At 32.7% G+C, this 13,753-nt stretch overlaps 2 protein-coding genes and 1 long non-coding RNA gene across 4 annotated transcripts in view; 1 reads left to right on the top strand and 2 right to left on the bottom strand.

Annotated features, from left to right (window-relative positions):
- The window catches only part of LOC134281284 (threonine aspartase 1-like), a 30,683-nt gene that overhangs the window by 231 nt on the left and 16,699 nt on the right, over positions 1-13,753 (top strand). For both annotated transcript variants that reach the window (XM_062763763.1, XM_062763762.1), the window contains exon 2: positions 13,077-13,144. In XM_062763763.1, coding sequence (XP_062619747.1) covers positions 13,077-13,144 — 68 coding nt within the window. The remainder of the gene's footprint in view (positions 1-13,076; positions 13,145-13,753) is intronic.
- On the bottom strand, positions 1,551-4,682 carry LOC134281279 (uncharacterized). Its single transcript, XR_009995045.1, has 3 exons — positions 4,280-4,682; positions 3,449-3,514; positions 1,551-3,126 (listed from the first exon to the last, which is right to left on the bottom strand). It is a non-coding gene; the product is annotated as an uncharacterized LOC134281279 (long non-coding RNA).
- LOC134281277 (uncharacterized) lies at positions 10,483-12,475 on the bottom strand. The gene is made up of 2 exons (XM_062763751.1): positions 12,443-12,475; positions 10,483-12,280 (listed from the first exon to the last, which is right to left on the bottom strand). Exon 2 carries the CDS (start codon positions 12,252-12,254, stop codon positions 10,557-10,559), a length of 1,698 nt encoding a protein of 565 aa, XP_062619735.1. The 5' UTR covers positions 12,255-12,280; positions 12,443-12,475; the 3' UTR covers positions 10,483-10,556.

Here is a 13,753-nt window from a genome sequence, read left to right as displayed (position 1 = left end):
ACAGTCTCAGACATTTTCGCCCCCTGGATGTTTTATACCACCTCTCATTTTCTAAATGTACGAAGTTATTATCTTAACACTATGGAAATATGGCTAAAAAAAATAGAAATATATTCATCGTGCATATTATACAAACTGGGTTTTAAAAAATCTAAAATAAAATTAAAAAATGAATGTAAAATCACTAAATTCAGCTAGGCCTACATAGCTTAATTTACCTATATATGTTTATTTACCTATTAAATATAGCTTTATTCAGCTATTTTGGAATAAGTTTTTGTTTTATGAAAAGCAGACAAAAAGTCGCATGTAAAGAATGGCTGATATATTTTTTAAATGGTTTGATAAAAACAACCTAGGGCATAGACAGTAAAAACATTGCCTCTTATAAACATTTTTTAACCAAAAAATGCATCTCTATTGTTTGGATAGCTGGAAGTGCGATGAGGCATGACTAAGTAGTGATGGGAATCGGTAAAATTTTCATAATAGATGATTGGGTTACTCTAAGTAACTAATTATCGATTATAATCGGACATGTAAAAAGTATATCAATTTGAACTAGTATAAATGGTAAGAATGGGTTATAGAACCAAAAGAACGTCCATGTCCAGAAACATGGTTTGTTATCCGGGTAGAAATACAAGAGTTAATGTTTATCTGTACCATTACGTTACACAAAAATGTCAAAAGCAATTCTGTGGATGGAAAATCAGGGTAAAAAATTATAATGCTTGTAAAATAAAATAATAAACCGATTAATCAGAATTTTAAAAATGCAATCGATTGCTTGGATTATGTCAGCAATGGACTGATTTTCGATTATAATCGATGATTGGAACACCACTATGCCTAAGTATGATACTGCTTTGCAATGTGCTCAATTATCACCAATCAATTATCTTGTTGACTAAAACTGCTTTCCTTTGTTAAAGTAGCTGCTTATTCACAGATTAAGTGTTAAACATTTTAGATCCTTGACTGCAATTTTACAAAAGGAGAAACAATTTTATAAGTGGGTTTTTGATGAATTGTTTTCAGTCCATTTCAAAGTAGACAAGCAAATTCAAAGAATTGTGGTCCCCCGCTTTCGGTGTCTTTGTGGGTGAGATGTTATCTTTATGACATATTGTGTGTAATATGAACATCCTATCATATGTCATTTATTTAGAAAGTAACATTGAAGTTGATTTTTTTAATGATGAAAACCCTAATCCTGACCATTAAAAGTTATGGCCAAAGTAAAAAGTTTTTTAAAAGTAGGTCAACTCCAAGGTCAAGATCAAAGGGTCAAAATTAATGATATCCAATGAAATGTTTTCTCATAAGGATTACATATATGAAGTATGAAAGCCCTAGCCCTTACTGTTCAAAATTTATTATCGATGTTAAAGTTTTTTTCATAAGTACGTAAATCTTTAAGGTCAAGGTCAAATGACCAAAGTTGTTGATATCCAATGAAAGGACTTGCCACAAAGAATACATATTTAAAATATAATAGTCCTAGTATTTACCGTTCAAAAGTTGTGTTCAAAGTTGAAGGTTTTTTTTTAAAGTACCCATACCAAAAAAAGGTACAGATTAGGCATGCCTATTCTTGATAAATATAGGCACAAAAAAGGTATACCTAAAGTATACAAGTTTGGAACCACTTCTTCAAGTATAGGTAGCAAATTGGTACAAAAAAGGCATACTAAAGGTATACTTTTCAATGATTCATTTTTTTCTATTTCACATATAGGTACATTTTAGGCACACATAAAACATTAGATTGAGCAGTGAGGCATACCTAAAGTATGCCTATACATAGTATGGCATATAATTCTAACAGTCAGATAGGTACATTTTAGGTATACCTAAAAGGTGCCTACATATCAATCTATTAGGTACCTTCAAGGCTGTGCCAAAAGTATGCCAGAGGTATACCAAAAGTATACCTACAAGGTACCTATATTGTACCAAAAGCATTAATAGGCACATTTTAGGTACTAAAAAAGCACAATATTGGCACATCATCTAACTATACCAGTAGGTACATTCCAGGCATACCTAAAAAGTGCCTACATATCAATCTATTAGGTACCTTCAAGGCTGTGCCAAAAGTATGCCAGAGGTATACCAAAAGTATACCTACAAGGTACCTATATTGTACCAAAAGCATTAATAGGCACATTTTAGGTACTAAAAAAGCACAATATTGGCACACCATCTAACTAGACCAGTAGGTACATTCCAGGCATACCTAAAAAGTGCCCACATATCAATCTATTAGGTACCTTCAAGGCTGTGCCAAAAGTATGCCAGAGGTATACCAAAAGTATACCTACAAGGTACCTATATTGTACCAAAATCATTAATAGGCACATTTTAGGTACTAAAAAAGCACAATATTGGCACACCGCATAACTAAACAAAAAGGTACATTTTAGGCATATCAAAAAATGGGCTTTTGTCGACAAATCAACCACAAAACCCTGGAGTTAAAAATTTCTTTCTCCATCAAAATTTTTTTAATTTTTGGCCTAACATGAAAAATACATACTTATCATTCCTTGTGAATGGGACAGGACTATATCAAGGAAGAATTTAACAATAATTATCAGGTTCAAGTAAAAACAAGTAAAAATTTATTATATGATGCTACATGAAAATATATATGAAAAATAACTATTTTAAATCCTCTCTATAAACGGAATCTATATATGACAAATCTCCTATATTTAAAAAAAAATTAATATTGTTACCTTTAACAAAATAATGATATTTGTAATATCATTCTTTGCAAGAAAAAAATAAACACACCTTTTCAGCATATACAAAACATAATTAATGCAATGTAAATACACAAAGACATCGTAAAGGTATTGAAAGTATACTCCATTTCATGTCCTTTTTTTTGGCCACACATTATTCACTTGCTGCATGTGCAATTCATGTAATCTTCATTACTTTCATAGAGTTTTTACCCAATTGGCACCACAGAATTTTCTGCACAGTAATAGACCTTTTACCAGGGTAAATACTCATTTCTGTACAGTTGCGATTTTCATCCGGACTCCTTATAAAAATTGATCCTCCATTTGAATGTACCACGCAATTCCTTCTTTCATGCCATTCCCTTCAATTCTGAAAAAGTTGTTGCTCTTGAGTCTTCACTTTGAAATTATTTTCAAAAATATTAAATCCAATGTGTGAATGTATAGGGGAGGGAGGGGTCCGTGGAGTCTGGAACTTCCTTCCTACTTGCATTATGTATATATTATGTAATTAAATGTATATATATACTTATTCAATTAAAAGTGATTTGGACACTCCCCCCCCTTTACCCTGTTACGATCTGCATCTGAAATTCCTAAAATTTACAATGGAGTTTGAAAAGTGGTGATTAATTTTACTAAATTACTATATTTATATTTTTTTTTCAAATCAGATTAGATTTCATACTTACTGACAGAGTTATAGTCTTTATGCATTTCCCCCAAGTTTAGAATGACTACAGGGGACAAGAATTTTGCTGAAAAAGAAAGTTTGTTCATGAAATTATCTGACATTATTATTAACAAAGTTTACACTAATTTGTATACATAATATTTTTTAAATATAATACTGAAACATTGTCACTCTGAAATAAATTATGTGTGTCATACCCCCCCCCCCCCCCCCCTTCATTTTCCCTGGCATGAACCAAGTGGAGAGATGGGGTTTAAATGATTTTATGTAAACTTATAACATAAATTCAAATCAGTTAATTTTGTTATACTATGTTTTATAAATGCTGTAATTTTGATACTTTAAATTAAAACTATTACATGTAAGAACCCCCCCCCCCATTTTTTTTTTTTAAATAGTGCCTTTACTTTATATTTCAAATTTCATATGCCGATGATTAAATTTTCACACTGATCATTTGAATTTCTGTTTGTTATTATCGCCATGCTCATGCAGAGGCTACTGTACATAACCTGTTCCCGCGATATTGACACGTTAATTACTGGTATTATTTTTTTTTAAAAGACTCTGAAACTGTGAAACACTTTTTATGTCTTGTTACACATCAGGTTAAACAAAATAATTATTATCTATATGTCTTCACTTCATGTGTAGGCTGTAGCACTGGCTACACGGCCATCTTGAATCAAAACAAACCAAAAATCTACGGTACAATTACCTAGAACTTCGTAAAATTTACACTTGATATTCACATTCTAATGCATTCTTTACGTGCACAAATACACTAACAACAAGCAGCATGAAAATTTACACTGAAATAAAGACTTACCGAACTATAATTCTCCGATTTCTTTTTGAGGCTTTCATCTCGGCAAATTTTCAAAACGTCTCAGAAATGTCCGCGCTCTCCACTGACCAATCGTAGACTTCGCTGGAGTCACGTGATTTTATTAAAATTTATTAAATTATTCATAAAATATTTCGTGTAAACAATTTATAATTATAACAATGAACATTTAACAATTATTTAATGAAGCCCCAACTTAAACTGAAAGCCGATTGCGAAGAAATCCTAGAAATTTAGCGTGGCTATTTTGGGCAAATAATTGAACCGCCATCTTGACCGCCATTACTATTTTGTGTTTGTTTACATAACAAATCACCCTCAAATTGATTAGGCCCCCTATTTTTTTTTTAATTATTCATAATTTTCTTTCATGTTAGATTTCAACTATAAAATCTTAATTAATCTAACTGACACCAGAGATTGAAACAAACATCGAAATACATGTATGTAAATTATTACAGTATACAATCCATAAATGCCTAGTATGTGAACATGGTGAATAATTATAAATAATAAGCACCTGTATTTTGTGCATCTTGGGGGCTATTATTTGTATGAAAATTCTGTAAATGTACACTTTTTTTTTTTACTGCTACTGCCTAACTACCGGCAAAGACCTATATACTACCAGTATATAGGTCCCTGCTACCGGTAAAAGTTAAAGCATCTCTATTTATTTCATTCTGTAATTTATTCTTCTGTATTTTACCCATTCATGTTGAGCTGAAAAATCTAATGAAATCACCGTTTTGTCATGTTTGTGGTTTGTGGAGAACTACATGTGATACACTAACAATTTCTGCAGGGTGAAGGTCATCCGGTATTAACACCGAATACTGAGGAAATCGACATCGTTTTGCATTCAAAGATAAACAAAGTCTATTTCAAAATACATCAGTAACTGGTCTAATGGATATAAATTCTCACCCTATAAAATTAATCTAAACATCCCAAACATTTTTGTAGTTACAAAATGTACGAGAGAGAGAGAGAGAGAGAGAGATGCAGTGATCGCGTAATGGGACCTCTACTGGACATAGAGATGTGTATATAAATTTTATTAATGATAATTTATCATAAAAAGTTGTATCTGTTACAACTAGAGGGGTTTGCTAGCAAACCTGGTTTTGAAAAAAAAAAATGTATTTAGTTTTTAAAACGTTTTATATCTTAATAGTTTATCAGTTTATTCACATAGTTAAAACATTCATTTATCATTAAATATTTAAGAGCAAAAGAAATTAAAGAATTATACTGCAAGAATAATACAGAGAAGCATCGTAACTAAGCAGATTTGGCTGTTGGTTACACGACTTTGTGTCCACTTCACTAGGTGCATGGACTAAACCTGATCTCTCTGTGGATTACCTGTGTATTGTATCCGTTCAAGCGGAAAGTGATTTCCTGTCTGACAGTCTCTAATTGACATATTTCACAGTATTGCAGAATTAGTTTTATAAATGCAAAAACTTGATAAAATGACATGTAAAAAAAAAAATAATAATAATTTAGCAAGTGCGTGTGTAGTGGGGGGGGGGGGGGTGTTAATGGTCAATATAATTGTATAGTGTTTATAAGACAATCCCCTATGTCTTAGAGAATGTTAATCAAAGTTACTAAGAACTGACACTCTTTAAGACAAACTAGTGCATATTTTAAGAACAGAAATGGATCTTTACCTTTTATTTTCCGTAAGAAGATTAATTGAATAAATGATAATTACATATTTGGCATTTGAGAGTAACAATGTTATCACCCCTCCCCATTTTTTCTTTCCACAACACCGCTATATATTATACTGAGGACTTGAAATAATGATGTGAAATCTGAAGTACCAGGTATATAATGTTATTAAAAATTAAATGCACAAAATGTTGAATGATAATTCAACCCCAGCCCCCTACAACCCACCCCACCCACACCCAGATACAAAGAACCAGTCATCTAAAAAAGTATTTAAATTCAGACATTTTGAAAAATGACTGAGTCCAAAGTAGGTACATTTTATGCACACTGGAAAATATTTAAGTTCAACATAGGTACATTTCTGGCACACTGAAAAATGACAAAGTTCATAGTAGGTAAGATGGAAAATATCTAAGTTCAAAATAGGTACATTCTAGGCACACTGAAAAATGACAAAGTCTAAAGTAGGCACATTTCAGGCACACTGTAAAATGACAAAGTCCAAATTAGGTACATTTTAGGTACACTGAAAAATGACAAAGTCTAAAGTAGGCACATTTCAGGCACACTGTAAAATGACAAAGTCCAAATTAGGTACATTTTAGGTACACTAGAAAAAAATAAAGTTCATTTTTGGTACAGAATAGGTATGCCTTTTCTGTACCTATAATAGTAGGTACACATTAGGCACAGAAAAGGCACAAAAAAGGTATGCCTATATGTACCTTTTTTTTGTATGGGTAGTTAAAACTCCAATGTCAAGGTCAAAGGGTAAAAGTTGTTGGTATCCAATGAAGGTCTTCTCAAAAGGAAAACATATGTGAACTACGAAAGCCCTAGCCCCCACCGTTCAAAAGTTATGGTCAAGGTTAAAGATTTTTCATAAGTACGTAAATCTCCAAGGTCAAGGTCAAAAGGTCAAGGTTGTTGATATCCAATGAAATGTCTTGCCACAAGGAATACATATGTGAAATATTAAAGTCCGACTATCTAATGGTTAAATGTTGTGACCAAGGTTAAAGTTTTTAAAAAGTAATTAAAACTCCAAGGTCAAGGTCAAACGGTAAAAGTGAAAGGTCTTCTCACAGGGATTACATATGTAAAGTACAAAAGCCCTAGCCCCCACCGTTCAAAAGTTCTGGTCAAGGTTAAAGTTTTTTAATAAGTACGTAAATCTCCAAGGTCAAGGTCAAAAGGTCAAGGTTGTTGTTATCCAATGAAAGATTTTGCCACAAACAATACATATATGAAATATGAAAGTCCTAGTACCTACTATTCAAAAGTTATGGCCAAAGTAAAAGTTTGAAATTTTTGTGTAAAAGTGGGTCAAACTCCAAGGTCAAGGTCAAAAGGTCAGATTTGGGTAGGATTTCATTTGTCATACTGGCGTACGCCGAATGCGCCGCTTGACCTTTCCTAACCCGGCTTGTTACTTCATTTGACCGGGGAAGGTTCGCCGGCGTACGCCGAATGCGCCGGTCTGAAATGACCGGCGAGGAGATCGCCGGTCTTAGAAATATGGCGGGAAGAGAAAACAATTGTGAAAATGCAGATACTTTTTAACAGATCGACATGTTCTTTATTTGTTTGCATATTTTGAGCAAATCTGTATTCATATAATTAAAATATGTTTTTATTTTCTGAAAAATAAAATTTTTCATGAGGTCCATGGTTTTATTTTAAATTGAATTTCGAATTATTCTAACTAAGATATAATGTAAAAAATGGTAAAACTTAATTAATTGATTATCATTTAGCGTAATTATTCAATTTTTAAAAATGTTTTCGCCGGTTTACTTCATTTGCCTCTTAGCCGTTCTACGCCGGTCATATGACCGGCGCAATTCGGCGTACGCCGATCAGTGACAAATGAAACTGACCCTTGGTGATACCCAAAGAAAGGTCTTGTCACAAGGAATACACATGTGAAATATGAAAGTCATAGCTCCACTAAATCAAAAGTTATGGGCAAGGTTAAAGTTTTTGTGACGGACAGACTGACGGACAGACGAATGAGATTTTATATCCCCTCGCTTTCACGAAAGCGGGGGACAAAAACTAATATTGCCTCATTATGTGACTTTTTGTCTGCTTTTCATAAAACAGAAATTTACTCTGAAATAGCTAAATAAAGCTATATTTCATAGGTAGATAAACCTATATAGGTAAATTAAGCTATATAATAAAAGAGCAATATATGGTAAGTGTCTCAAATGGCCCCCTAAAATGAATATCTTACTTTCAATTTATATATATAGCTTTATTTTGCACAGCTATACATGTGACCTATATTGTTAATTTTCAGTTTCATCAAAATGCCGTTAATATAGAAATATGACATCATAAAGTTCATGTTTTCCCGCAATTTTAGCATATTTTGTATGAAAATGCTTATTTTTAAGCAGTTTTTCTTCCAGAAAATATTGAGTGCAATCTAGAACATACTTTAATTTTTTACCAAAGATGTATCTATTCAATACTAATTACTGACAGAAAAACTATGCATGTTCTACAATGCGCACTATGTTTCCCATAAGAAAAAACATCAAGAAAAAGATGTATTTATGGCTTTTTCGGGTAGATATATAAAAAGTGTTATTTCTGTCATCATGTATACATGTAGCTAGTGAGTGCATATAAATGTGAAAAATATATCGGAAATATATCTAATATAATCTTTTCTACGAAATAAATATCAATTAAACATATCTGAATGTCATTCTAAAATGCTGATTTTTAGGGGGCCAAAATTGGCTCTTAACATACATAATCCTTTATTGGTTTTCCTGGACGTCACCTGGTAAAGGGAGAAGTGTATGTAACAGAGTTAAAAGTGACTGTCAGTGTGTTATATGTAGTGAGGCCACGTTCCTACTAGCACTAAGCTACAGTGAAACTTGGTAATAACACAAACATGGATATTGCTAATTCAGGGATATAGCGAAGGTATCTTGGATCCCCGGCTATATGAATTTAACGAATTTATTATACGGATATAACAAATTACAGATATAGGGAGGTAATATCATACAGTATGTGACCATAAGTGAGTCAGAATTGCATTTTTACGCTATATATTTCATTGTAAAACCAACTTGATGTGAAGTCAATCTTTGCTCAATTTTCATGATGTTTTCACTGAAACATGCAGAATTATTAATTTTCTCTGGTCCTAAAATGATAAAGAAAATGATACTCAAATCAATGAAATCATTGAGAATAAATTATAAAATTGTCAAGATAAAAATTTCCAACCTCAAATTACTAAAATTTCTTAACAAATATTGAAGTCTTAAAATTTCTATTTTGCACTTGACCTGTGATTTCACTGTAATGCCTCAAGATAAAATTACTTTGAAATATTAATCTGAAGAAACTACAAAGAATTCTGCATTTTATGGTGTTTTAGTCATAAAAAATGAGCAACTAATAACACTGAATAGTATTTTAGAAAATTGCATTTTTCAATGAAGTATATAGTGGAATTTAATAAAATTATGACTCACTTAAGTAACTGAGTGTTACTGTAGTGGGTTAATCCTTTAGCTCAGTCGGTAGAGTATTGGATTTTAAAGGGGGGAGGAAATAGCACCTCCTTCAAATTTACCTGGTCTTAGAAAGTCTGTAAATCATCTGAAATTAAGCCTAGGATTGGATACTTTGATTTGATTGACATTTAGTTTGCTGCTATTGTGTATATCTTGTCTACCTTGTCTAGAGATCGTACCGACCATCGAATTTACTTTCAGGCTTTTGATGCCTACCGCACTGTATGCCAACGTGATAAAGAAGCAATCAAATCGTTCTTTTCTTTTTTTAATTAATTCATAAGAATATTCCATATATATAATCAATCTATCAAATAATTAAATAAATGACATGAAAATCATGGCTATATAATAAATATTATTTATAAATTTGATTTTAAAAGGGAGGATTTCAAATTGCGATTACAATTGATAATTTTAAATTCCGTGTCAAAACATGAGTTAACGTACATTTATTCCTCCTTTAAATAAACCGACCTGCGTTTGAAGCTAGTATCATGGAATTAGATAAAATTATTTTTTAAAACAAGTATGACAACATTGTACATGTACCATTGTTCATTAGTCAATCGAATTCAGATGTATAAGACAAACCTGTATGTTTCGCTTTTCTTAGAGACATGGTGACGAAGTTAACGTATAATCTGAGGGTTTTAGGTTCAAGCCACTGTAAGGACACCCCCTAGCTATTAAATCAGATAAAGTTTTATTAGGTCTGCAGAATTTTCAAACATTTCCACTGATATTTTGGTCAATTCTTGACAAAGTCCTGTAAGCATTTTACTTTTAATGTATGGATTGATGAACATATTTTTTGACTGCAATGATTTTGATTTGAAATTATATGAATAATAGGTACCTAAAATATCAAGAAATCATATTATCTTCTGTGCTTGGATAAGAGACTTTGTTTCACTTTTTATACAATTCAAAACAAAATTTTGCCTTAATAATTGTGACAAAATATTAGAAATTTCCCTCATTATACCTATAGTAAAAATTATTCAGATTACTAAGGATTTATTTTAATGCAAATATTTAATTTTTTTCACTTGTTTGTTGCTCTGTAGAGCAACAAACAGATTGTCATTTGTATCCATACACAGTCCATGGGGATTACTCAGTCCACAGTCTATGTAACGGAGGAACTGTCCATCCTGGTCTATGATGTGGACACACTCATTGTTATAATCAGCTGTAAGGATGTGACTCTGACTGTCTGTGGTGATTCCTCGTGGATCAAATCCTTTGTTCTTTGGAGCAGGAGTATGTCCAGTGTACCTGAATCTCAGTTTCCCGGCCTGATTGACCACCACTACTGCTCTAGCTTCATTGTCAGACACACAGATATCCAGATTCCTGTTCTCTCTTATGTATCTGTAATAATTACCAGATGAATAGAGAGGTTTACCTTTATCATCAAACTGAATGGTTTGTTTCTCTGTAGAGCCAGAGTAACAGACAACTTTTGTTTCTTTTCCATCATTACTGTCCATGATAACCAGGAGGTCACCAGAGGAGGTACTACAGACACCTTGAGGTCTCCAGTTCTGTAGTCTGATCAACTCCTCTATCTTCTCATTCTTCACAATGTTCACAGTTCTATCATAATCAGTATAAACTAGATCTCCACTTTTGGTCACTGCTATGTTAGATGGAATGTTCTTTGACTTAGTTGTGATTGACTTGAGTAGTGATCCCTGATTGATGCTGTAGAGTTTCATGTTGTTGTCACCTCCAATTGTCCAGATTTCTTCATCACTCAGACAGGCCACATTGTAAAGGAATGGAAGAAGCGTAAAATGTATGTATATTTTTATAGTGGTGACAGTCTCTGGTTCATCAAGCAGCTGTTTGACTGGAGGAGAGGATCCAGCTTCTGGTGATTTCTGTGTTGTCTTCATGCTGTAACCATCTTTTTCTGATGTTAAAGAACTTGATGATAAGGCGCCAAACACTTTAAAAAGCTCTTTATGGATTGTTCCATGCGTGAACTTGGGTAAAGATGGCATAATTTTGTGTGGAAGATTTCTGTATATATCTACATTGGATGTAACACTAAACAGTTTTGACAAGTCATTAGTGTCTATTGCTATTTCAACTGAATCAATTTCATCCTTGATGTCAGACATTGTCTTGTTTATTTCATCCAGATGTTTCTGTAGAGTTTGTAACTGTGTGTTTTTCATCTCATCAACTTCAGCTTTAAGTTTCTTGACAAGTTTGTCAATTTCTCTGTGCCAGTCCTCTCCATGTTTTGTTATGGCTGTTGAGAGATCTCCATATTCCTTTTCTAACTGACTCATTCTGTTTTGTACATCAGAGGCAATATCCTGGTAGGTGGGATAGATTTTCTCATTTAATTCAGTTATGTCTTTCATAATTTTGTTTCTTCTTTCATCTGAAACTTGCAGAATTTTCACAATTTTATGCCCAAGGTGTTTATCAGATGCAACACAACTTGTGCACACAGGAATTTCACATTGATTGCAGTACATTTCACATCGTTCTTTGATATGATGTTTACATTTGGGGTAGAGGGGGGTTGATTTCCTTGCCTGAAATTTAACAACTTCATGTTTCTTAGATTCATCAGATATCATGTGTTTTCCTACACAACTTGTACACAGGTTGACAAGACATGTATCACAGTGCATCTGTACCACAGCGGTCTCACACAGGTCACATCGCATCAGGTCCTGGGCACTGGTACGGGGGTCCATGATTAATTTAAAAGCTCTATATCAAACTAAAAAATAAAATTTTACATTCTTAGTAGAAATATTTAACAAAATTTAAATAATTCGACATCAAACTAGCATCCAAGAAAACTCAGAAAATAGATTAGTTTGTTCCCCATGGTTAAAAATTACTAAACTTGACTGTTTTCAGACTAGTTTCCTATTATTACCTTTCATCAGTAATGGCGACCGCCCTTGATCGAACTCCAAGTGCTATCTCTATACACACTGATCATGTGACATACCTGTGTTATCTACCTGTCAGGTGTTTATACTTCCTGGTCTAAAAGGAGATTCAATACCCTGCTATTCAAATGCTGGTTTTTAACATAATATTTGAATTTAGTATCCTATTTTATAATTTTAAAGCCACCAGGAAAGTAATAGCTCTATTATGCAAATTCAGAAAATTATCATATGATAATTACAGGCACTTGTTTTGGTAATAATTTTTTACCCATTAAAAATATAATAATTAGTGGATTATTTTATATAATTTATTTCTGAAACAAGTGTTTGTGATCTGAAGCCCAAAAGTTCATCTAATCAATACAACTCTGAACTTAGCTAGTAGCAAAGAAAACTCAGACAGGTTTCTAAACATTTTGATGTGGTATATCTGGCACACTCAAGGTGTAAGTATCCCCTGTCCACCAGTCAGTGTGTTCTTTGTCATGATCAGGCAAATGGAAAAACCGAAGACAATATTTGTAATTAGGGTATTCAATTTTTTTCCAGTTCTGGCAAGTAGGAGATGGAAAAAAAATTCGTTATCATGTTTTTATTTTAAATTATTTCTTCCAGGTGCAGGATACCATTCAGTACAAAAAGAAGATGCTTATGTGAAACTCTGTAAATCTACATGCCTAAAGGTGAAAAACTTTTATTAATAATATCTTAATGTACATAATTATGATTTTCATTAAAAATCTCAGAGGAATCGTTTACTATAAAATTGTGTACTTTTTTTATTGATCTTATTCCTGATATTTGAATTAGAGCTCATATGAGCGGAAAGCTCAAGTGAGCATTTCTGATCAAAATTTGTCTTTTGTCTGTCATAATTGTTGTCATTGTTTTCATAAACTTGTTCAATTTCACCTTCCTCTTATTAGCACCATAATAGGCTGATTTCATCTTTGCCTAGAACAAAGTATCAATGGATGGTTCTGGAGGATGCATGATTTAAAACAGGTCATAGCTTTTACAAGGTTCTTTAGAACAAAGTTCAAATGAAAGGCCACACCCTCTTCTAAGGGGAGATGGTAAAGAATAGTAAAAAAGGGTGACTGACCCAGTTAAAAATATTCTGAACCACTGAGCCAGAAAAATTGAAGCTTAATTATGTGAAAGCCTCCTGATGTACTGTAGATTCAGATTTGTATACATCATGATATGGGGCCACAATAGGCAAAGTTTTAAATAATAATAAATGAAGTCATAATGGAACTAACACTAAAAGACGATCAACTCATTTACTA

This window comes from Saccostrea cucullata, unplaced genomic scaffold (assembly GCF_032062105.1).
Source record: "Saccostrea cucullata isolate Sc308-1 unplaced genomic scaffold, CSIRO_AGI_Scuc_v1 ctg214, whole genome shotgun sequence".
NCBI classification, from domain to species: domain Eukaryota; kingdom Metazoa; phylum Mollusca; class Bivalvia; order Ostreida; family Ostreidae; genus Saccostrea; species Saccostrea cuccullata.
The sequence above is the reverse complement of the archived record's forward strand: the minus strand, read 5'-3'. Positions and strand labels throughout refer to the sequence as shown.